Raw genomic sequence first — 24,165 nt, 5'->3', positions numbered from 1 at the left:
TCTCAAGAGGTGATTGAATGAAAATGAGGTCATTAGGGTTGGCCCAAATCCAATAAGACTGGTGTCCTTATAAGAAGGGAGAGAGGCACCTGGGGCACATGTTCACAGAGGAAGGACCATGTGTGGACGGACACAGGGCGAATGTGGCCGTCTGCAAGCCAAAGCGAGAAACCTCCGAAGAAACAACCTGCCCACACATTGACCTTGGACTTCCAGCCTCCAGAACTGTAAGAAAATACATTTCTATTGTTTGAGCCACACCATCTGTGGTACTTTGTTATGGCAGCTTCAGCAAATTAATACACCCACCAACAGAAGTTTCGCAGCCTTGAGGTTGGGACCTCAGCCCAGAAATTCTGAAGGTAATAATCAAAAACTCAAAAGGCAAGAAAGCCTTATAATTCAGTTCCTCTTTCTGCATCTTTCACAAGCGGCCTGCTGGCAGGTTTGGAAGGTGGCGCTGGAGACAGCCTGGAATGAGCAAGCCCAGTGGGGTTGGAGGCTCCTGGCTCAGAAGAGGAGGGACTGAGATTCAGAAGGTCTGGCAAGTATGGGGAGACTTCGCAGGCGTGTTTGGGGCATGGTCTCAGAGGCTCATCTTGATGGACAATTCACTAACTCCTTCCCTATTCTCCCTTATTATCAGCAAAGTGAGAAGGATTGCATCATGCAAATCCTGATACTGTTTTGGTTTTTCTTTTGTGGGAAGGGTGATACAGGATAGGAGGGACACCTGCTGTTCAGCCAGGTGGAGGGGAGGGTGGGGCAGGAGACGGGATAATGGTCTCTAAATTCTGAATCTCTAAGATCTGTGACTATGCTACCTTACACAGCAGTGGGGACTTTGCAGATGTGATTACGTTAAGGATCTTAAAATGGCAAGATTATCCTGGATTATCTAGGTGGCCCCAACGTAATCAGGGCCCTTATAAGAGGGAGGCAGAAAGGTCAGAGCCAGAGAAGGAGATGGTGGTGGAAGCAGAGGGCAGGGGGAGAGGGGAAGGGGAGGTGAAGGGAGAGAGAGGGGTGGGCTGGGGGTGAAGGTTTCAAGATGCTATATCCCGCTGATTTTGAAGATGCTGCGGCCACAAGGCCAGGAATAAAAGCATCCAAGCAGCCTGGAGAAGGCAAGAGAGTGGATTCTCCCCTAGACCCTCCATAATGGAGTGCAGCCCTGTTCATCTATTAAAATTTTTTTTTCTTTAAAAAAAAATTTTTTTTAATGTTTATGTATTTTTGAGACAGAGAGAGACAGAGCATGAATGGGGGAGGGTCACAGAAAGGGAGACACAGAATCAGAAGCAGGCTCCAGGCTCCAAGCTGTCAGCACAGAGCCCGACGTGGGGCTTGAACTCACGGACCGTGAGATCATGACCTGAGCCGAAGTCAGATGCCCAACCGACTGAGCCACCCAGGCGCCCCCCAAATTTTTTTTCTTAATGTTTATTTTTGAGAGAGAGAGAGAGAGAGAGAGAAGCAGAGTGTGGGTGGGGGAGGGGGAGAGATCGAGGGAGACAAAGGATCTGAATCGGACTCCAGGCTCTCAGCACAGAGCCCTATGTGGGGCTCGAACTCATGAACCTTGAGATCATGATCTGAGTTGACGTTGGACGCCTAACCAACTGGGCCACCCAGGCACCCCCTGCCTGCCCGTTTCAGACTTCTGACCTCAAAGCTATCAGATGAGTGGTGTTGTTTTAAGCCACGAGGTTTGTGGTAACCTGTTACAGCAGCAACAGGAAACCAGTACAGGTGTTACGGATGAAAGTCCTGGAGAACAGCTGCTGTCATATTTAAATAGGCAGCGGTAAGTGCCCAGAAGTGAAATGACAGACAAAGGTAAAGCCTGCATCCCCTAAACGGTGGTTCTCAAAGGTTGGTCTCCCAACCCACAGCGTCAGTGGCACCCGGAATTGTGGGTCAAAGTCTCTGGCCGCAGCCCAGACCTGCTGATGGACAAACTCCCTGGGGTGGGCCCTACAAGCAGTGGTTACACAGAAGCTCCAGGTGACTCCAATGGCTGCCAAGGTTCACCTTAAAAATAAGTGACCTGGGCTGGTTGTTCATGAGTGAAGAGTACCTGGGGACCTTGACGGTGGGTGTGTTCCTATTGAATCTACACTTACACTAGTTATTTCATGATTTATGCTTGGCTTGGGATCTAGGAATGATTGGTAAACATTCCCCCCCCCGCAAGATGGTTCTGCAGCCTGAACGCAGGAGGAGGGGGGAGCCCAGAGTTCAGTCTCCGTGTCCCTACAAGTCCCCACCCCCTTCACACAGCCCTGTGCCTGTGGGAAAGACCGAGAGTCCGGCTAGATCCTGGTGACAAAGCCATGAACTGCCACATACACTTGTCCCAGCCTGGAGCAGTGGAAGGGGTGGTTAGTTCCTACCAACTCCTCACTGAGGCAATCCTAAACTGGCTAATTGGAAAAGTACTCGATTCTGAAAGCCTGAGTGAGGTCATCCCTTCCAGCCACAGCGTAAAGTTTTGGAATCACACACAAGCTGGGGGATCTTGGGTGCTTAATCTCTCTGAGTCTTAGTCTTGCTTATTGTAAAAGTACTTCTCTTTCGAGCTGTTGAGAAGTTTAGTGAAATGATGTATGCAAAAGTCCTAGGGCAGGGCTTAGAACAAAGTAAATGCTCAGTACTACTGTTACTTATTGTCATTCATTGTAGTTAATGTTGTTAATTGCAAGAAGAGGTGTTATTTACACCAGTCCTGATTTTAATCTTCTATTTCCAGGCTTCACCCGGATAAGGGATCCAGCTCACAAGTTCATCCTTACAAGGATTTTCAGTTCTGCTAACAACACCTCTCTCTGTGGTTCTTGAAGGCTCTGGTGTAGGAAGAGTCACCAAAAACAAGCGGACGTTTCTCAGTGCTTCTCAGCTGATGGAACTGTTCCCAGCAGCCTGGTGCGCAGCCCGAGGAGGTGGCTGGCCCTCAGCTGGGTGATTCCATTCCCCAGTCACTGCTTGGTCCAGGAGGTTCTGGTATTTTTCCTCCCTTCTCCCGGGGCGGCCTCCAGAGCACCCAGACAGCCGCCGCCACATCCCGCTGCTTCAGAAGCGGAAGTAAGGCGCATTTAGGACCTTTCTGGGTGAGTGACAGCATTTGAGATGAGATTAACAAAATGCCAGCGCTTCGGGGAAACCAGACTTTCCCTGTCACCTCTTCTCCACCTTTCCCACGACACAGAAGATGGGCCAGGCTGATGTCGGTCTGTGCATTCGGGTCGTGTCAGCCTCCAATGTGAGACAGTGGGCGCTGGTGAGCTGGGTGTGAAAGGGCCCTTTGTGAGTGGGGGTCTCAGAGTGCTGGCACGGGGTGAACCTGTATGCGACTGGCCACTCTGTGCTTGACTGCGCCACCGGGCGTGTGTGCGTGGCTCTGAATGCATCGCCCTGGGTGTGGGTCCCCTGATGGCAGATGCTCAGGGAGCCTCTGGAATCTCAGAGGAAACAGTCTGGCTGGGCTGCTGGCTGTCTTCTCTCAGCCAGTCAGCGCTTGGAGCGTGATCACTTACCACCTGAATCCCATCAAGTTTAAGGTTTACCTTTCTTGGAAGGGAAACGCCTGTTTATTTTACCTCCACAGAAACAGTTTAATTTTTAAAGATTCAAGATGTCCCCAAATGTCATGATCAAGGCTAATTTTACAAGAACAGGGGAAACTAACGGAGGAAGAATATCCTGCTGCTTTTTAACCCAAGGGAAGGATTGGTCATAATATTACACCTGATTTAGGCCATGTGCACCTGAAGGCGTCTGTTATGGGCTGAATGTTGGTGTCCTCCCTAAACTGGTATGTTGAAACTCTAAGCCCCTAAAATGATGGTGTTTAGAGGTGGGGCCTTTGGGAGGTGACTGGGTTTTCGTGAGGTCATGGTAGGGGTCCTCATAATGGAATTAGTGCCCTTATAAGAAGAGATGCCAATATCTCTTTCTTTCTGTCTTACCACATATAATGATCATGTGAGGACACAGCCAGAAGGCCACTATCTGCCACCCATGAAGTGAGCCCTCACTAGACACTGACCCTTCTGGCACTTTGATCTCGGACTTCCCAGACTCCAGAACTGTGAGAAACAAATGTCTGTTGTAAGCCACCCAGACTATGGTATTTGTTACAGCAGCCCCCAAAGACAAAGACAGAAGCTCAGGAACAAAATAATCTCCGGGGCATCTAGGTGGCTCAGGTGCTTAAGCATCCGACTCTGGCTCCAGTCATGATCTCACGGTTTGTGAGTTTGAGCCCCATGTTGGGCTCTCTGCTGTCAGCACAGAGCCTTCTTCAGATCCTCTGTCCCCTTCTCTCTCTGCCCCTCCCCCGCTCATGTTTCCTTTCTGTCTCTCAAAAAAAAAAAAGGCAAAATAATCAAAACTCCAAGAAATAGACCACAAGGACCCAGGCAGCTTTCCCTGAAAATGCTCCTCCCCATTCCAAAAGGCAAAATAATCGTCTTTCACAGATGCTCACAGAAGCAAAGTCTAGCCATCACACGCACAGAATGTACAAAAGGGAACAACCAAAGGAAGGTGCCCTTGAATCTGCCCGGTGCCCACCTCACAGAACCTTTCCCTCCACCCAGCTGGGGTTCTTGGTAGTGGTTATTACTGACCTGCTTCCCGAAGGAGATGGTTCTTCGTTCATCTCTCCCAAGCAGGCTTCACTTCCGCCTTCATGGAAATCTAGCTCTCACCATTATATGCCTGATTGTATGCCTTCCAAATTCTACAACTATTCAGGAGTTATCTAGGCATGCACGTATTCCACCTATTAGCTTTGGTGGCCAAGACCTATAAGCTGTTGTGTTGGCATTTTCTGCCATCACACCCTGTTAGAGGCCGCGTGTGTGTTTGGGCCTGAGGGGGTGGTGGGGAGAGACCACCCCCAGGTCAAACATTTGCCATGGAGCTGCTGGGCACGTGTAATGTTTCTCAAGGTGAGCCACACAAATGCCCCAAACAAAACAATCGGAGGCGGACTTAGCAATTATTTTCAGGAGATTAGATTTGGAGCAGCTTCAAGGATTCCTAACACAAAATAGTGTGCTTTAAGGCAGTTAAACCAAAAGCATAAATTTTCATTCTGAGGGACAGAAAGTAGATTCATAGTTGCCTAGGTTTGGGGTAGGGGTGGAGACTAATTGGGGTGTTAAAAATGTTCCAAAGTTAAATTGTGGGTGATGGTTGCACAACTCTGTGAATGTACTAAAAAAAACAAAACATCTAATTACATACTTTAAATGGGTGAATTTTATGGTATGAGTTCTATATCGAGCTGTTAAACATTTAATTCTGAGAGAATTACATGGTCTATAAAAATAGCCCTAATATTTTATTAGCATTAGTAACTTTTTTTTTTTTTTTTTTTTTTTTTTTTTTACCAATTATTTCTGGTGTGTGTGATGACTAATACTTTAGGTTATATATGCTTTTGGGAAGGGCAGACTGGAGAAGGTAATCTGGCTTCAGACAAGGACCAGGTCCCAGGTATAAAAATGCAGGGAGTAGATTTGCTCAGTGGGAATGTTCTTCAGTCTTCCACTGTGTTTCCCCTGCCCCTTACAGACCCGTGGGGTAGAAGGGGCTGTTTGAGCATGTGTGGTTCCTCCTACCCTATCTCTAGAGTCACTCCTCTGTGCTCTGGAGCCTTAAAGGCCATCCAGCTGATTCTGCAGCAGGAGGGCATAACGGAATCTTCAGGAGGAAAAAGGAGACAGGAGGTAGTTTTGTAATTTGAAAAAGCACAGTTTACCTTGTAATGTATTTATTTCATTATGATTTTATTGAGGAGCTCCTTTCTCTCTGTGTAATATTCTTTTTTTTTTTTCAACGTTTATTTATTTTGGGGACAGAGAGACAGAGCATGAACGGGGGAGGGGCAGAGAGAGAGGGAGACACAGAATCGGAAACAGGCTCCAGGCTCTGAGCCATCAGCCCAGAGCCCGACGCGGGGCTCGTACTCACGGACCGCGAGATCATGACCTGAGCGGAAGTCGGACGCCCAACGGACTGAGCCACCCAGGCGCCCCTGGGTTCACTAGCTTAAAGATCTTTAATGGCTCCTCACTTCCTAAGGATGATGTCCAGACTCTGTGTTGGGATTTTTATAACTTAATCCATTCTCTTTTGCTTCTTCCTGTTCTCTCCCTTTACAACTTTTGCTCCTTTCTCTTATTTATTTTCCTGCTTGCAGCTTGACACATACTGTTCCCTGTGCCTGTAAGTTTTGCCCTTTCTTTATCTGGCAAACTCATACTCATGTTTTAAATTTCATATCTGTTATCATCCCTCCTATAAAGCCTTCCTGAATTAATCTACTCTGTCCCTGTCCTCTCTTAACCTTTAGAAGGTGCTTCTCATATCTTTCATCACTACACTGTAATTATAGATTCCTGTCTCCCCAGGAGCACAGACTTCATATCTTGACCATCTCTGAATCTTGAATCTCCATAGTGCCTGGCTCAATACAGTTTTTTTTTTTTCACTTATATGTTGCATATCCGAATCCAGTTCATATGTCTTTCTGAAAATTTGTTTTAATGTTTATTCATTTTTCAGAGAGAGAGAGAGAGAGAGACACAGAGTGTAAGTGGGGTAGGGGCAGAGAGAGAGGGAGACACAGAATCTGAAGCAGACTCCAGGCTCTGAGCTGTCAGCACAGAGCCTGACACAGGGCTCGAACCCATGAACCATGAGATCATGACCTGAGTTGAAGTTGGATGCTTATCCTACTGAGCTACCCAGGCGCCCCAAGTTCATACGTCTTTCTAAAGTGACTAATCTTCCCCTAAGAACAAAACTGAACTACCACAAAATGGACCCCAGATGAGCCTGATTACCTAATGGGCAACTGGGATACCCTGTCTTTATTATTATTGTTTTATAATTTTGTATGTGTATGTTTATGGATATTTATAGGGGTAGGCATGAAGCAAGAAAGAGGCAAAGGCTAATTAAGGAATTTTACTTCTTCCTAATTCTAAGCCCCCTACTCCAGTAATAGAAAATAGACAAGCTGCAGATTCTAGACAATTCTCCATCCAGAGTCTTTCTTCTTGTCTGCCTTATAGAAGGCAGTGTGTTGGGTCGTTTATTGGGTAGAGGTAGCCACACTTCTTCTGGAACCACTTTCTCATATCTATGATTTTGATTACTCTTTTAAAAATGTTTTTCTAGTACTTTAAAAAATATATTACTATAGGAGAATTGTGGTAAAGATCAACCGCAATTGTTAAAAAGATGGACCCACGCGACCCTTCTGTTGTGCTGGCACTTGAGATGTTTTCAATTCACAAACCGACTGGTGTCTCACTATCCATTTTGTTTGTTTTTCTGCTAGACTGCTTTTGTTTTTTTCTTTCGTCTCGTGATCTGATGCTTCCGCTTTCTTCTCTCAGTCACGTTGATGTGCATTTCACTGCTCTGAATATCATCTTGCTAATGAACTAATTTTGTACTTTATAAAGATCATAGTGGCTCTTCTATTAATGTTACATGGTTAGGAGTGGGAGAACTGAAAGAATAATATCCAGCCCTTCAGGCATTGTGTATTTGCTGTTTTTAACATCAGGAAGACATTCTATTCCATCAGTACTTGATTCTGTCATTGTTTGATTCCTGTATGATCAAGAGAACAGCTCTAAATGAGTCTCCTTGGAGCATAAAGTTTGCCAAGATGCTGAAATTGCCACATCAGCGTAGGGTATCAAAGTGGTTATTAGCTAGGCAGCAGTGGTTGTATAATGTGTCGTTCATTTGATCTATTTTATCTCCAGATTCAGTAATAACCCCACAAGAACTTAAACACTGATGCTGCGCTGAATTTTGGTTCCCTAGTATAGCTTTCTACTGCCATTGGTTTCAAATAGAGAAGTTTCCAAAGCTGTGGCCCATGGCCTGGGTGCTCTGTGTGCAGAGGGGCCCATACAAAAAGCAGGAATGTGCTTGAATGTGCTTGATGAATGTGATGATGAAGCATCAGTTTGGTGAAGATAAGAAATATATCATTTGACATAATTGCACTGGCACTATACATAGAATTGCCTTTTATTTTATTTATTTTATTTTTTACGTAAGCTTCCTACTCAGCGTGGAGCCTAACGCGGGGCTTGAGCACCCGGCCCTGAGATCAAGACCTGAGCTGAGATCAAGAGCTAGATGCTTAACTGACTGAGCCACCCAGGCACCCTAAGAGTTGCCTTTTATTTTATTATTTTTAAAGTTTATTCACTTTGAGGAAGAGAGAGAGCATAAGAAGGGGAGGGACAGAGAGAGAGGGAGAGAGAGAATCCCAAGCAAGTTCCACACTGTCAGCATAGAGCCTTACACGGGGCTCAACCCCATGAGCTGTGAGATCATGATCTGAGCTGAAAGAAGAGTTAGATGTTTAACCAACTGAACCACCCAGGTGCCCCAAGAGTTGCCTTTTAAATGCATTAGCCTAATGAGATCGAATATATGATGGTTCTTCTTTTTTGTATCCCTTATAGCTCTTAGGATAGTAGTGTCATGTGTATGATAGATGCTTAATAAATATTTGTTGGCAAAAATAGGCACAGAGAAAGAAATGGACTAACTTGTCATAAAAGTCCTGTGTAAGGCCTGCTCTGGGCTGAGAGCCATGCTGCCCTGTTCTTAAAGCCAAGGGGTTCTTCCTCCAAGCCTCCCGCCCAAATCCTTGATTTCTGGGCCAACCAGTGCAAAATGGCCCACTCCCGTGATCAAAACCAGATTTCTTTCTAATGTGCAATCCTAGGATACGATCTTCAAAAGCCCTTCAAAGTAACCAGAAAAGTTAGAACCTGCCATGGCAAGAAACAGCAGCGCCCCTTAGCTGGGGTCTGAAATGAACCCTTGGCTGAACAAGTAGTGGAAATTGACAAAGCTCCCAAACTGAGGAGAACCTAGCACATGGGGAGGCTGGGTAGTCAGACCCAGTCATGTTCCCCACCCGACGTTCTCCACTGAGGACACACCGGTGAGGGAAGCTGAGCGGCGCCCATGCCTGCGTCCTTCCAACACTGATGTGCACATAAAAAGACCTTTCCCAGCTGAGAGCCAAGTCATGACCACCCCTGGAAGTGGAACACCCTCACAGCTTCCTTTGTTTTGCAGTAAACCCTTATGTCCGGAATCACCCTCAGCCTCCTTTTTCCTAGTAGGTCTACTGTTACTGTTACTAGTATGATCATCATTTATTGAGTGCATGCAATGTGCCATACATTAACTATTGTCATTTCAACTGTGAGGAAAGAGAAGCCCAGAGAAGTTAGTTAACTTGCCCACAGTCACACAGCTAGTAAATAGGAGAGCCAGAGTTGAAACCCCGGCAGTCAGACTCCAGAACTGAACTCTCAACAACTACCCTACACTGAAAGCATACCCTTCATGAAGCACAGCCAACACAATTACACAGGTGTTCTATAAAAGTAAGACAACGCATTTCTATATACTACCCCATGCAGGGGCGCCTGGGTGGCTCAGTCGGTTAAGCGTCCAGCTCAGGTCATGATCTCATGATTCATGGGTTCCAACCCCGCACCTGGCTCTGCACTGATGGTGCAGAAACTACTTGGGATTCTCTCTCTCTGCCCCTCCCCAACCTGCACGAGCTCTTTCTCTCTCTCGCTCTCAAATAAAATACTACTCTGTGCACATATATATATAGATATTATTATACATAGATATTAATTATAAATGAGATATTATATATCATATATTAGTAAATAGTTATTAATGCATATTACTAAAGATTCTAAGGGCAGTTTTACAAAAATAAGATAGTGTACAGTATATATATATGATATATATATATCATATGTATATATATACACACATGTACATACACACACCAGTATATTGTGTGTGTATATACACACATATATACATACACACACACCACACACACCGGTATACTCTCTCTCTCTCTCTATATATATATGTATATATGTATATGTGTGTATATATATATATATACACACACACACACACACACACACACACACATGTACATACACACACACCGGGATATATATACACACACACACACACACACACACACACACACACACACACAAACACACACACACACACACAGACACCGGTATATTATATACAGGTGACCCTTGAACGACAAGGGCCTGTGTGCAGGCCCACATACATGTGGATTTATTTTGGATAAATACAGTGCAGTACTGGAAATGTATTTTCTCTTCTTTATGATTTTTTAAATAACATTTTCTTTTCTCTCGCTTACTTTATTGTAAGAATATAGTATATAATATATATAACATACAAAATTTGTGTTAATTATCTGCTTATGTTATTGGTAACACTTCCAGGCAAGAGTAGCTATGAGTAGTTAAGTTTGGCGGGAGTCAAAAGTTATATGCAGCTTTTTGACTATGTGGGAGGTTGGTGCCCCCAAACCCCACATTGTTCAACGGTATACTTTATATACTGGTCCTCTACAATATCAATAGTAAGTTGGTTTTTCTACACATAGCAACAAATTCATGATAGCAAATATTTACATTTCACTCTAGAGATGAGAAGTGCTTTCAGCCCCTTATAGCACTTAACCCCATAGCAATCCCCTAAGGACATAGAATAGGTATTATTATTGTGTGCTATGCACCACGGATGCCAGGCCTTGGTTTACGAGACTTTCATCAAGAGGATAGAAAATATTTGAGTCTTGGAAAAAGACTTACTGGCACTAAACCATGAATAAAAACTGCAAAATCAAAATTAACAAAAAATTAATGAAACGCCGTTCTAAACTACCATTATGTTAACATCACTAATTGTTCAACATACTGTTAACAAAATTCCATTACATTTGAAAACACTTTGTAGATTGGGTATTTTTCATTTTGTGAAGAATTCTGAAGTATGTATGATTACCAAGGAATGATAGCTAATCATAAATGAAATGAGTTTTACATATGTTATTTTATTTTATTTTATTTTATTTTATTTTATTTATCTAAAAAATTTCTTTAATGTTTATTTTGGAGAGAGAGAGCACGAGAAGGTGAGTGGCAGAGAGAGAGGGAGACAGAAGCCAAAGCAGGCTCCATGCTGTCAACATAGAGCCCGACATGGGGCTCGATCTCATGAACCGTGAGATCATGACCTGAAATCAAGAGTCCAATGCTTAACCAACTGAGCCACTCAGGGGCCCTGTAATTTTAATTACATATAAAAATTCTTTCAAGATGTTTACAGCAAACTCATTAATGGGAAGGAGGATCATTGTAAAATGTTTGACATATACAAGGTGGCTGAACCCTGGGCCTGTGAAATTTCTAAATTGCCTGATTATGGGTGCAGCATGAGGACACCTGAGCACAAAGGAAGTGATTTGCCTCCTAAGGCAAGAGGGTAAGTACCAATATGAAACTCAAAACCTCGCCTTCAAGGCATGGTGCTCCTTCTGTTCAGTGTCTTCAGGGAACAGTCTCCATGAACATCTAGATCCCCTTCTTAAACAGGACCAGCCAAACCAGTGCCTGTCACTGGTAGACACACACTCCGGGTTATGTTCACTTATTTGTGCTCCACTGTAATTCTTTACAAAAAGTCACCGGCTGCTCCCTCATTGAATCTGGTGAGATTGTGCCTGGAAGCAGGAGATTTCACTGTGTGCCATATCCCTTGCACAGCTTATAACAAACTGAAATAAAACCACTGTTAGCCTATCTGGAGATGCAGACATACAGAAAAGGAGGGTGATGTGGCAGACGACTTCAAGGGTTCGATTATTTCTCAGTCCTGGGTTTGAAGTTCTATGACTCTGAGTTAGTAATTTCTCCACGCCTCGGTTTCTTCCTTTATAAAACCAGACGAGAGGTGCCTGGGCGGCTCAGTTGGTTTAAGCGTCCGATTTCATTCAGGTCATGATCTCGCTGTTCATGGGTTCGAGCCTGGCACTGGGTTCTGTGCTGACAGCTCAGAGCCTGGATTCTGCTCCTGATTCTGGGTCTCCCTTTCTTTCCGCCCCTCCCCTGCTTGCACTCTCTCTCTCTCTCTCTCTCAAAAATAAAAAAACATTAAAAAAATTTTTTGGAAAAAAAAAACCCAGATGATCATAAAAGGAGCTACTGAGTTACTGTGAAGTTTTAATGAGGTCATGTATGTGTTCTCTTTGCTTGTTAGGATTATGAACAGATTATAAAGTGCTCAACAAATGTTAGCTCTTTGTATTATGACTTGCCTTCCTGTCTTATCAATAGTCAAGTTATTTGTCCAGGATGTAAAAAGCACACCCAGGAGACAGGCATTTTATATATTTTTATATATTGCTGGTCAAGTGGAGAAGGCACTGTCCCCGTGGAGGGGCCTATGGCAATATCTAGCACAAATACATATGCATTTTGCTCTTTGACCTGGCAATTCAGCTTCTAGAAGTTAGTTTATTTTCTTAATTTTAAAGATTTTTTTCCTTTTCTTTTGTAAGTTTATTTAGAGAGAGTGAGAGTGTGAGTGGGGGAGGGGCAGAGAGAGACAGAGAGGGAGAGAGGGGGAGGGAGAGAACCCCAAGCAGGCTCTGTGTTGTCAGTGCAGAGACTGACGTGGGGCTCAGTCCCACGAACCGCAAGATCATGACCTGAGCTGAAGTCAAGAGACCGATGCCTGATGGATTGAGCCACTCAGGTGCCCTGAAAGATTTTTTTATTTTCAAGTTATCTTTTTTTTTTTTTTCAACATTTATTTATTTTTGGGACAGAGAGAGACAGAGCATGAACGGGGGAGGGGCAGAGAGAGAGGGAGACACAGAATCGGAAACAGGCTCCAGACTCTGAGCCATCAGCCCAGAGCCTGACGCGGGGCTCGAACTCACGGACCGCGAGATCGTGACCTGGCTGAAGTCGGACGCTTAACCGACTGCACCACCCAGGAGCCCCTCAAGTTATCTTTATACCCAACTCACAGCCCGGAGATGGAGACTTGCATGGTGCTCCACGGACGCACCCAGCCAGGGGCCCCTCAGCTTCTAGGAGCTTTGAGCCAATGTAATAAAAGTAAGAACAACAAAACATCATAAATAAACACCTAAAATATATTGAGTGCCTATAGGTCAAACACTCACCATTATCTCATTTTATTTAAGCCTCTAATCATTTGGAGCGCCAAGTAGCTTTCACCCCATTTTACAGATGAGGCCAAGTGTGGTTCAGAGACAGTGACCTGCTTCTGATTACAACACAGCCAACAAGTCACGGCTGCGGAGTTTGCAACTAGGAATGTCTTTGTTACTATTCTGTACTTTCTTCCAACAGAGCATGTTCCAAACTCATTGTTAGGAGTTTATATTTGAGGAGGCGATCTATAAAATCAACAACGGGATACAGAGGCTTGAAAGGAAATTAAAACTATTTCCTGACAGGCATATATTCATCAAACACTATGCTCCACCGAGCTGTATCCAGTAGCTTTCTGTTTTCATCTATGCATACATGTTCCTTAAAACTAGGAAATACCTGGGGTGCCTGGGCGGCTCAGGCAGTTAAGCATCTGACTCTGGATTTCGGCTCAGGTCAGGATCTCATGGTTCCTGAGATCAAGCCCTGAGTCAAGCCCTGCATCACGCCCCGCGTTGGGCTCTGTGCCGACAGCATGGAGACTGCCTGGCTCTCTCTCTCCCTCCCTCCCTCCCTCCCTCACTCCCTCCCTCTGCCTGTCTCTCTTCTCTCTCTACCCCTTCCCTGCTCATGCCTTCTATCTCTCTCAAAATTAATAAATAAACTCGAAAAGAATTTGAATCTTTTTTTTTTAATGTTTATTTTAGAGAGAGAGAGAGAGAGAGAGAGAGAGAACACAAGTGAGGGAGGGACAGAGAGAGAGGGAGACACAGAATCCGAAGCAGGCTCTGGGCTCTGAGATGCCAGCACAGAGCCCAGGGCAGGGCTCAAACTCATGAACTGTGAGATCATGACCTGAGCGGAAGGCAGAAGCTTAACCAACTGAGCCACTCATGTGCCCCAAGAATTTGAATTTCTAAGAACAAAACAAAACTGGGAAATACCTGAATATCCGTACATCTCTCCAGAACATTTCAGATCTCTAAAGTGTTGGGACTGGCACTTGCTTTTGCATTTCGTTGACATATTATTGTAAAAAGGCTTTGGCTTTTTTTGTCAGTGAAACTAAACAAAAGTCATATGTATGTTCTTTCAACTTAAAGCCTTTGTGACTTCAACGGAACTGTTGTATATGCAGCTGTGGCTGCGTTTAAGATATGTAAACATCTTAGATAAATACCAAATGTACATGGGATCAATGTCAAGTTGAGTTTACGTTAATTTTAATGGGTGTGGTGGATAAATCAAGAGGGTGTGATTTCCGAGGTCAAGCTCTAATCCAAAGCATCAACTGATTTTAGCAGTTGTCTAAATTATGGTATGTTCCCAAATTAACAGTAAGTTCATACTGCAATTTCAGGTTTCAAATGTAAAAGCTGTTTTCTAAATTTGGGATTGAACTAGTAGACTTGGCTCTGAGGTCACTACTGAATTGGCTTTAAAGACTGCTAATTAGACCACCATCCTTAAAAGCTGCCTTCTTACAAAGCTTAATAGGGTTAGTTATTCTTTTAAAGGAGGCGCTTTCTTTACACTGAAAGCTTTCAGTAGATTGCTAAAAAGAATAAAAACAAACACATAGACCTTGAAACTTACACTCTTCAAAAACAAAAAGAAGAGAAAGAGAGGAAATCGGTGTCTAAAATCGGTAGATTTTCCTTTATAGCTTGTCTTTGATTGGATAAATTTCTGTTTCCTACCCTGGGGAGGGTGGTGAAGGGTAGGGCATGGTGCTTTGGATACAAGCCGTCTTCTGGGTGATGTTAATTTGTTGTAGGTTTTCAAGGCTGCTTGTTCAGCAGAGACTTTATTAGTTTTTGGCTACAGAAAGTCAAAGATTTATAGAAGGTTGCTCTCTGGATAGCTGTGGCTGTAATCCCTTTAGGTCTCCTTATTTGAAAACTATGTTCTTGATCAGTGTTGACGAACAGCACACTCGGGAACACTGTGAATTTATAAACTACTTTGTAAGAAAATATTATTAATATTGACGAACTCAGTCTTTAACACTTTGTCGAACCAGCCTGAAAACCTTCCCTGTCTTCCCAGCCCCCAAGACTAGAAGAACTGGTAAGGGGATAGTTCCATCTGAACAGACATCCCCAGTTGGGATTGGCTCCTGGCACTGTTCACTCAGGCATCTGCTCCCGCCTCCACAGAGATGTCACAGCTGCTGGTGAGGTCATCCGGGAACCCTATTCCTATGTGAGGAGCTTCTCTCTGAGTTCTCTCAGGGAAAGCAAGGGTTTATGCTGATTGTCTGTCTATGGCTTTGCCCCAAATCAAACTTTCAACAGCATGTTACAGTATAATCCTAGTGGAAGTAATTACTTGTTTGCTAGCGACACTGGGGAGAAGGGGTGGGGGACGGGCACTGCAGGAAGCCTGAGGAAGGCTGTAGAGAAAGAGGAAGAGTAAGGAAGAGAACAAAAGCTTATTGAGTACCTACTGTATTCCATACGTGGTGTTAAGTCCTTTACATATATCATATTGTTTAGTCTTTATCCTTGCCCTGAGAAATAGAGATCTCCATTTTATGGGGCAACAAGGCAAACCCGTCCAGTGAGTGGTTAGCTTTCTATTGCCTGAAGGCTCTCCTGTCCCCCATTCACTTTCTATTACAGAGCAGAAATAGAAATGCAGCTGGAGTAGAGGAGGAAGGAGGGGGAAGGGAAGAAGAGGAAAAAGAAACACTTAAAAAAAAAAAAGATAAATGTGAGAGAGCTCTGAAACTCTGCCAGTGGTTATTCGACTTTAACTCTACCTGAAGTAAGGGTAACTCCGAGAAGGACTGGAAATTAGGCACACCTTGACTCATCTTCCAGTTTCTGGGTCACACTGGGTCAGCTTTGCCATTTCAGGAGGAGCCTAGTTTTTGGAGGCTATTTGGTAAATTCTCAACTTAATGCTCATCCCGCCCGGAGACATTGCTACGGAATAGTAAAAATTTGCCCAAAGTTTGGTAAGTCTCTGCAGAATACATTTGAGAAGAGAACATTTATTTGCTCAGTAGGGTGATCCAGTTTCCAGGTTATCCTTGTAAGAGGGAAGACTGGGTTTCTTTGCAGAAATAACTCTCTCTCTCTTTTTTCTTTAATTTTTAAAAAATTTACTTTGAGAGGGAGGTGCAGAGAGAGAGGGGGACAGAGGATGCTGGGCTCCGACTCAGGAAGAACTGTAAGATCATGACCTGAGCTGAAGTCAGACACTTAACCAACTGAGTCACTGCAATATTTCTTTAAGTGTTAAATTCACTTGGGGTTGCTATGGACTGAATATTTGCATCTCCCCTACCCCCATTCACATGCTGAAATCTTAACCCCCAAGGCAATGGTATTAGGAGGTGGGGCTTTTGGGGGGCACCTGGGTGGCTCAGGTCGGTTAAGTGTTCGACTTCGGCTCAGGTCATGATCTCGCCATCTGTGGGTTTGGGCCCTGCGTTGGGCTCTGTGCTGGCAGCTCGGAGCCTGTTTCGATTTTCTGTGTCTCCCCTCTCTCTGTCCACCCCCACCCCCCGCCCCACTCATGCACTGGCTTGCTCTCTCTCGCAAAACATTAAAAAAAATTTTTTTAAAGGAAAAAAAAAGGAGGTGGGGCTTTGGGGAAGTGAATGAGACATGAAGGCAGAAGCTTCATGAATGCGGGAGAGCTCCCTTGCACCCTCTACCTTGTGAGGACACAGTGAGAAGCCAGCAGTCCGCAATCCAGAAGAGGGGCTGCGCCCCACACTGAAACTGCCGGTGACTTGATCTTGGACTTGCAGCCTCCTCGATGGTGAGGAACAGATCTCTGTTGTGTAAGCCGCCCAATCTACCATAAATGGTTGCAGCAGCCCAACAGACTACGACAGACACACTGCATATCATATTATGGAAAATAGTCTTTCTTAAGCACAGTAATCGAGTATTTCAGGACTTTATGTAAGTAAAGTCGGATCATAGCTTCGTATCAGAAGAACAACTCTTGTTTTTATAGATTTATGATATAGACATTAAGCTGCGGGTATTATGAATGTGAAAACTGGGAACAAAAGATTGAATAAAGCTTTTGCTTATTTTTTCCCTATGCCTGAGGAGTCATACCATTTTCTGGGTCAGAGGCTACGAGGCTGTCGAGAGCACCACCTTGAACAGGACAAAAGTCCTAAGCCCCTGCTCTGAAGGGGATTGTGGCTCATGGGCCATTACCATGGAGAAGTAAGATCCTTAAAACATATCTAAATAAAATGAAGTGACAAGAGGAAAAAAGGAAAACAAAAGCTCCGCATGCCCAGGGGGACTTTTGTTTATGAAATGGAAGCTGTTCGTGGAGACTGTGAGGTTTTACTGTGAACACAAGTTTCACCTCTAAAGCTAACTGAGGCCCCACAGCATGCCCACACAGGACGCGACTGCAGGCGAGGGCCTCGATAATCATCTCGTCTGGTAGATTTTTGCACAGAGGCTCATCTGGTCCCATTTTTAAAGACATGGGAATTTTCCAAAAAAGCCAAACTTCATTCCCTCGTATGGGCTTTCAAAAGCAGTTGGTGGCATTTTGGTATTTTGGATTCTCACCTACCTATACGGTATAAACAAATCGCTTTTGAGGCAAGTTCTCATCACGCAACACAGCCTGGTTATCAGTCACAAAGGCCTGTCATCAGCCTCTGCAGTCTCATCCAGTCCCTCCAGGCTGGATGCCTCCCGCCTGAATGCTCCCTCGTGTCTGAACACACCGCCCCTGTTGGATGAGGAGCTTCAGGCTGGGGCTGGACCCCACCTCCCTGCAAGAAATTGCTGCTTGTAGAAGTTAGGGCAGGTCTAACTCAGGCATGACTCAGCTTTTTGTGACTCGCGTTCTCCTTTCTCCTTGATGAGACTGGTGTGCTGGCCCCACTTATGGAAACATGTGCCCTGCTCCCTCCCTTCGCCCTGCCTCAATTTGCAGAGGGAGCATCCCTTTTAGGAGGAATATTTAGAAGATTCTATCATGGAATTCTTGGTAAGAACGGTTTTGCTCCCATGGGACAAAAGAGTTTTTCCCCCTTTACCAGGCACCCAACCACCGCCCATCTCCCCTTTCTCCCACTTTGCTTCTGGATGTTTCTCTCTTACCCGGATTTTCTCCCAGTTTGGGATTATCAGTCTAAAATGAGAGTCTGGAGTTCATCAGTGTTATCGATAAAACTTTGCAACTATTTCAAAGTTTTTTCCTGTTCAAATAGGTGAGGCTGCAAAATGCTGAAGGGGGCACCTCTGCTCCAGAGAAAGGGAAAGAAGAAAACTGCGTGACAAAAATACGTGGTGGGAAGTAGCACGGGGAATCTTTGTCGATTTTCTCTGACCACTTTGAGAATTGTTTTTCCTTGAAAAGAAGAGAAAAGAAAAGACAACCTACCTAAAATATTAATGCTATTGTTAGAGTTCTACGATAATCCAAAGCAGAGTCATTTTGAAAGAAAAGGTAGGTTTCATTTCTGGCAGCGGATCCCCTCCGCTGATTTACATATTCCTTGACATGATTCACTATATGAAGCGACCTTGAGTTCATACCACAGATGGAAAAGAGCGAGTACAGTAATCAGCTAAGCATTCGTAAGGACTACCATCTGAGGTTTGATTTCGAATCCGGAGAGAGTGTCTCACACACATTCCACTGAGCATGCTGGTCAAAAATCTCACATTCCAGATGCAGCAAGAATGCATGCATTGAGCGCACGCACACGCACACACACGCGCGCGCACACACACACACACACACACACACACACTGGCCTCCAGACAGCCCCCTGTGCACACATGTTCTAACACGGTTACAACAGAGCATGCTCCCAAAGCCTTCAAGCTTCCACAGCCCTCAGCCAAGAAGCTGCCCCAGAGATAGTTGCTCAAGCAGCGGGTCACGGTGGGCTTGACCTCTGATACCCACAGCTGCCCCAGCGTACTTCCCAGGAGCCCCATGGGCTCAGAGGAGGCTGGTAAGGATGCTGAAAAAGTCCCAAGCAGTCATGCTGCTTCTCGCCCTTAGTTTTCCTCTCTCTCGTCATGCCCTGGAGACCATCAACCTGTTTGGGGCGTTCAGAGAGGCCATGCTACCCAGTAGTGACAATAGTTACTAACAAAATGATGAACACAACAACAGTTCCGGCAGAACAAGAGGTTTTAAGTTATCTCACGTTCTTGTCATTTCCTTGCTTCTTAAAGCATGTATTTTGTTTTTCCATCCTTTTGTGGCAGGTGGCCCACTGTGCTGAAGTCAAGCAGGCCACGCAAAGCTCTGACTTCAAAGCCATTCCTTGATAAAACATCAAAACGGCCCAGGGTGGGCCAGCTGTTATCTGGAATTCTACAGATAATTCACTGAAACTCGGTGCTCACTAGCCGCAGAGAGTTTCCGCGGCAAGGCCGTTCCCAGGGTCCTGCTTGATTTTGTTGCCGCGTCTCCTGTGTTTTGTTAGGCAGGGAGAGGTTTGGACCGTCTCTCAATAAAACTCCGTGTTAGTGCACCGGAGAAACTTGACTCCTGCTTGGCCTCGTAGAGGCCGGAAATGTGAACTGTGCCCTCCCTGGCCCTGAAGGTGACATCGTCTTGCTCCTCCTTCTCCACCTGGAAGCACCAGTGACTGCTTTCCCCTGGGCTTTGGTTTGCTTTGGAAGAGCGGTGGCCTGCTTTCCACCATGAATATCAGAAATATTGCCTTTTCAACTCTGTGCTGTAAAATGTGATGGTACTGCATCTTCATGAGGCACAGAGTTCCCCACTTTGGGTTTGCCAGTCCTGTGGGTTCATTCTGGAGCCCCTCCCTCATCTCCCAGTCTTCAAACGCCAGCCCATCTAATCCCTTTGCTGGAATCACGCCGATGGTCTCACCGATCCTTCCCCCTTGCGTTCTTCCACTTCCCACCTCCATGCATTGCCCGATCAGCAAGCCACATTTCCCTTTAAATGTGAAGACTCACCTGAAAGCCCACCACCTCTTCCGAGAAGCCTCCCCTGATTAAGTGGGGATGAAGGAGCTTTCGAAGCATGGCTGACAGACTCCCGATAAATGAGAACACACACACACACACACACACACACCCAAAACAAACACAGAAACTCACAAGAAGAGCAAATTACACATTCGCCACTTTCGGACAGCACGCTTCTATGAGGGTAAGGAGATCAATTTTATAGAAATACCTAATCATTTCAGCAGATGGGGTATTTTTAGCATTCTTGGAGGTTAGCAAAACACTGCTGTCCTCTCCCACACCAATCCGTGTCTTTCCTCAAATCCCTTCTCCTTTTCTTCTTAGCTTCCTAGATGCACGTGTGAAGGGGACTGCCACTCGCCGGATATGGATGGCACGAATGACACCGAAGTAAGTGGGTCCTGGCAGTGCTTCCGGGCTGGTGGACCACACCGCCCAGGAGGACCCTGCGTCTGAGAGCAGTAAATGCCTTAACCACGTAGTGTTCTCGTCAGGGAGCTTTCACGACTCCATGCCTCCATCCTTCTTGGGCAAACATGCTGGGACCATGGTAAACGTGGATAAAGGACCAAAACACTCTAGAGAAGGCCCTGCGGAGAGAATGGTGGGCAAGCTTCCTGGCAAGTCTCCACGTTCAGCCTCAACTAAGGCTGCTGGAGGGCAAGGGGATCTGTAGGGAGCCCTGGATCGGAGGCAATCACATCAGAAGTAGAAGCAGACATGTTCGATCTCCAGAAGACCGCCCTCCGGGGCCAGAGTTAATGCCCCTTGTGGAGGCCTGGGAGACTCATGGCATCAAATGACCAGAACGAGGAGAACACAGACGGAATGGTGATAGCTGGCAATTAGAACATGGCACCAAACACCACTGCCACAGACGCTTTCTAGCTACAAAGCCACGCTAGGCAACCTTGAAGCAAAACAGTATCGATTTTGTGGTTGTAAAAACGTACCTTCAACTGCAGAACTCAGTTTTATGACACCTTGAATAAAAACAAAAAGTGGCAGTTATATAATGGACCCAAATCTCCTAGTCTTCTCAACACACACACATGCTTCAGACCTAGAGTTTTTGCCGGCATGTTGAGAGTTTAACTGAACAAGTAACAACTTGGAAAACAAGGTCGTTTTCAGTCCTCGATTAGACCTGATGGCGTCTTCACTTCCTCCGCTAAAACCGTTTGGGGGAGTTTTTCACTAAAGAAGGGATCTGACGTGTTTTTGGCCAAAACAAAGGCCAAGTCTGTGTGAATGACTATTTCTGTATGGAAGTCATGCTGGATAATGAATCGATAAAACTTCACCCAGCAGGACACCGGTGTCTAGTACTTTCTATTTAGTGCTATGTATAGAGATCATTTGATACATGTTGGGACAGGGTATCTGTTGAGATATACAGAAGGTGATTAAAAGCCATGGTGTGATCTGGCAACTTCCTTCTCTGAGGTGGTTGGGCCAAAGGCCATTTACTGTTCAGATGTGGTCAGTGTTCCAGCTCCCTGCAGGTCAGTGAACCGGCCCTCTGAGTGTGTCAGATTGCTCATGAACCAAGGAGACCTTACTCCTGACTGGACACTCATGTGCCTTTTTGATGCGTTTAAGGATGAAAATACTCAACTGAGATCAACTAGACTGGGTGCAATGATTTGATCAAACGATCGTTGTTTTTTAGTGGGTTATAGTTATAAATAAATAATATTCCCCAAACCCTATGTGATGGCCATGATACTTGAGGCTGAGCAAAAATGTCTATTTACAGTTTCATGTGATTGGCATTCTGGTTCTCTTTCCAACCAGAGGAGTTTCAAATTAAAAATGGAAACAAAACCCTTTCAAAGTCGGTAAGCCAAATCGGGATGAGTGTGAACACGCACTGATTTTAACAGATTAGGTTAACAAAGAGACAAACTTGCTCTCCGTTACAACTTTCTGAAAAAGCTGCTTTTAAGTTACCTATCCAATTTCATCTTTCCCGCAGAACCAGTAGCGTCTGGTCAATGTTTAACGAGGGACTCTCCAGGGCGAAAAGTATGCATATAAATGTATGTATGTTCATTATGGTTTTTACCGATGGACATGATGTGTGGCACATAACCTACAAATAATAATAAAATCCACAGTGCTCTTTACTGCACACTCCTTATAGCCACTTGATTTTCGCGGAATGCTTTTGTTGATTTTGGTCAAACTCTTGTATTCATAGCCATCAAGTCAACTGTGATTTGCACAGTTGCAAATCATTGCAATTGCAATCATGCATTGAATGTCATCCCAACCCCCTCTTTCCCTAATAAATGTATTATCATTACACCTCCTGTGTGGTCTACTCTTGAACTATTTTTCACACCTTCATAGACGTTATTTTCATTAAAACTCTTTCAACTTCAACACCACGTAATTACTTCCACCCTGGCCTATTTCAAGCTACAAGCCTGATGTCAGCAAATGTGGAGGTAAAAAGGAGTGGGCAAGTAGCAATACTATTATGTAGTATTTTTACCATGTGAGCGCTGTAGTTGTATAGTGTGCATAGTAGACCATAGTCAAATGATGAGGAAGGTAAGAGTTTTAAGTATTTATTACCTTTGTTTTTAATATCATTTATTTAATTATAAGCTTATATCACTTAATTTATAATAATGGCCGTGCTTAATCATGGGCTCGCATCATGCCCCAAATTATAATAATTCGCTCCTGCAAGCTGGTATGAATCAGGTCTAGCATAACGTTGTCATGACTGATGTTTCTTTCCACTCAGGCCCGGAGAAGAAAAATCCTGATCTTCAGAATGCTTTCCGAGCTATTCACAAAAGGGGTTATAATTTAACTGAATGAGACAAACGTAAGTAAGCTTAGCATTTGCTATTATTTTTCCAGTAACTCAAAGCCTCTTAAAACCGTCACACGTAAAAATATGCTATACATAGATCACCTTGGAAATAACAGTCGCTGACAATCATCTACGAACATAACCTAAATGGACGTGCCCAGGCCATTTATGCCAAGAGGTATGAGTCACTGGCTTATTAAACAACGATCCTGTCTTTTTTCAAACCGTCGAATTCTTATATAGGAAACCAGGTCATGATATTGATTGTTTTTCAGCCATATTTATTTTTGTGTATAACCATGGTGTCAGCACCCGCCATTTAAACAAAAAGACAACGGTGTGCTCTAATCAAGGTGCTCTGATCAGCTTTACGCAGGTAAAGCAAGAAAATCTAAACAGATTCTTATGGGATTTGTGGTTGTTGTTGGACCAGAGCCCAGTAGTACATTTATTGAATAAGGGGAAAAAGGTAAGCTAAAAAACTAATAACAGTCTGATTTTAAAGCTCTAATTATGAACATTATTTTAATAAAAACATTAGTGATTCATCAACTCCATATACACTTCTCTTATGTTTTTTTTTTTTTTTTTAACCTCCAAATCAGGCTTTTTCCTATAGTAGGATAGGCCTTTGTAAAGATGTTGCAAAGTAACGATGTTGCAGTGAAATACAGAATTAGCTAAGTCTAATTAGACAGCTAATATTAATACTATACAAGAATTGTGGGATAAAGGGAAACTATATTTTATTTTAAACTACTATATTAAAAACATTTTGAATATTTAAAAAACAATTGATGTTGATGCTGAGAAGCTACATGTAGCACTGTTGACTCCCAGGACACACGATAGACATTATCTGGTGACTGGCTGACATTGACATTGCCTGGAATTTAGGGTAAGCTGTAACACATACATATATGCATATATACACACAATGGATCTTACTTCTCCCCACCCCCCTCCCCTTTAATGTTGCATCATCTGCAGAAATGTTTGAAAATAAAATTTTAAAAAAGAGACAAAAAGGAAAAGAAAGCTAACTGTTCTTCCCTCCACTCGATATCACTAGTATTGCAAAATTTCTAATCTCGTGGGTGACTTATGCAGACCTGGTCTATTGCCTTCCTGCATGTCAGGGCAAATCACCAACCGGGTGTGTTTCCTGCCGCCATTCTCCAAGTCCAAAGCCATTCCACCCTCTTTCCTACCACTCTCACCAAATTATTAATTTCAGACGATCTATAATAATTCTTAAGAGAGTCAAGTTAAGATA

General features: G+C 44.2%; 1 protein-coding gene and 1 long non-coding RNA gene across 7 annotated transcripts in view; one reads left to right on the top strand and one right to left on the bottom strand.

Annotated features, from left to right (window-relative positions):
- DLGAP1 (DLG associated protein 1) overlaps positions 1-24,165 on the bottom strand; it is a 324,376-nt gene that overhangs the window by 92,149 nt on the left and 208,062 nt on the right. For 3 of the 5 annotated variants that reach the window (XM_047828475.1, XM_047828476.1, XM_047828477.1), the window contains one exon: positions 21,013-21,042. The exons of the other annotated variants lie outside the window; for them this stretch is intronic. In XM_047828475.1, the coding sequence (XP_047684431.1) occupies positions 21,013-21,042 (30 nt within the window). The remainder of the gene's footprint in view (positions 1-21,012; positions 21,043-24,165) is intronic. 5 annotated transcript variants of the gene reach the window in all.
- On the top strand, positions 217-22,369 carry LOC125149479 (uncharacterized). Of its 2 annotated transcripts, none has more exons than XR_007145937.1 (5): positions 217-362; positions 2,753-3,110; positions 18,310-18,548; positions 19,322-20,240; positions 20,384-22,369. It is a non-coding gene; the product is annotated as an uncharacterized LOC125149479 (long non-coding RNA). The 2 variants fall into 2 exon arrangements; XR_007145936.1 differs by having other exon boundaries at positions 217-539.

Source organism: Prionailurus viverrinus, chromosome D3 (assembly GCF_022837055.1).
Source record: "Prionailurus viverrinus isolate Anna chromosome D3, UM_Priviv_1.0, whole genome shotgun sequence".
Classification (NCBI taxonomy): Eukaryota; Metazoa; Chordata; class Mammalia; order Carnivora; family Felidae; genus Prionailurus; species Prionailurus viverrinus.
The sequence above is the reverse complement of the archived record's forward strand: the minus strand, read 5'-3'. Positions and strand labels throughout refer to the sequence as shown.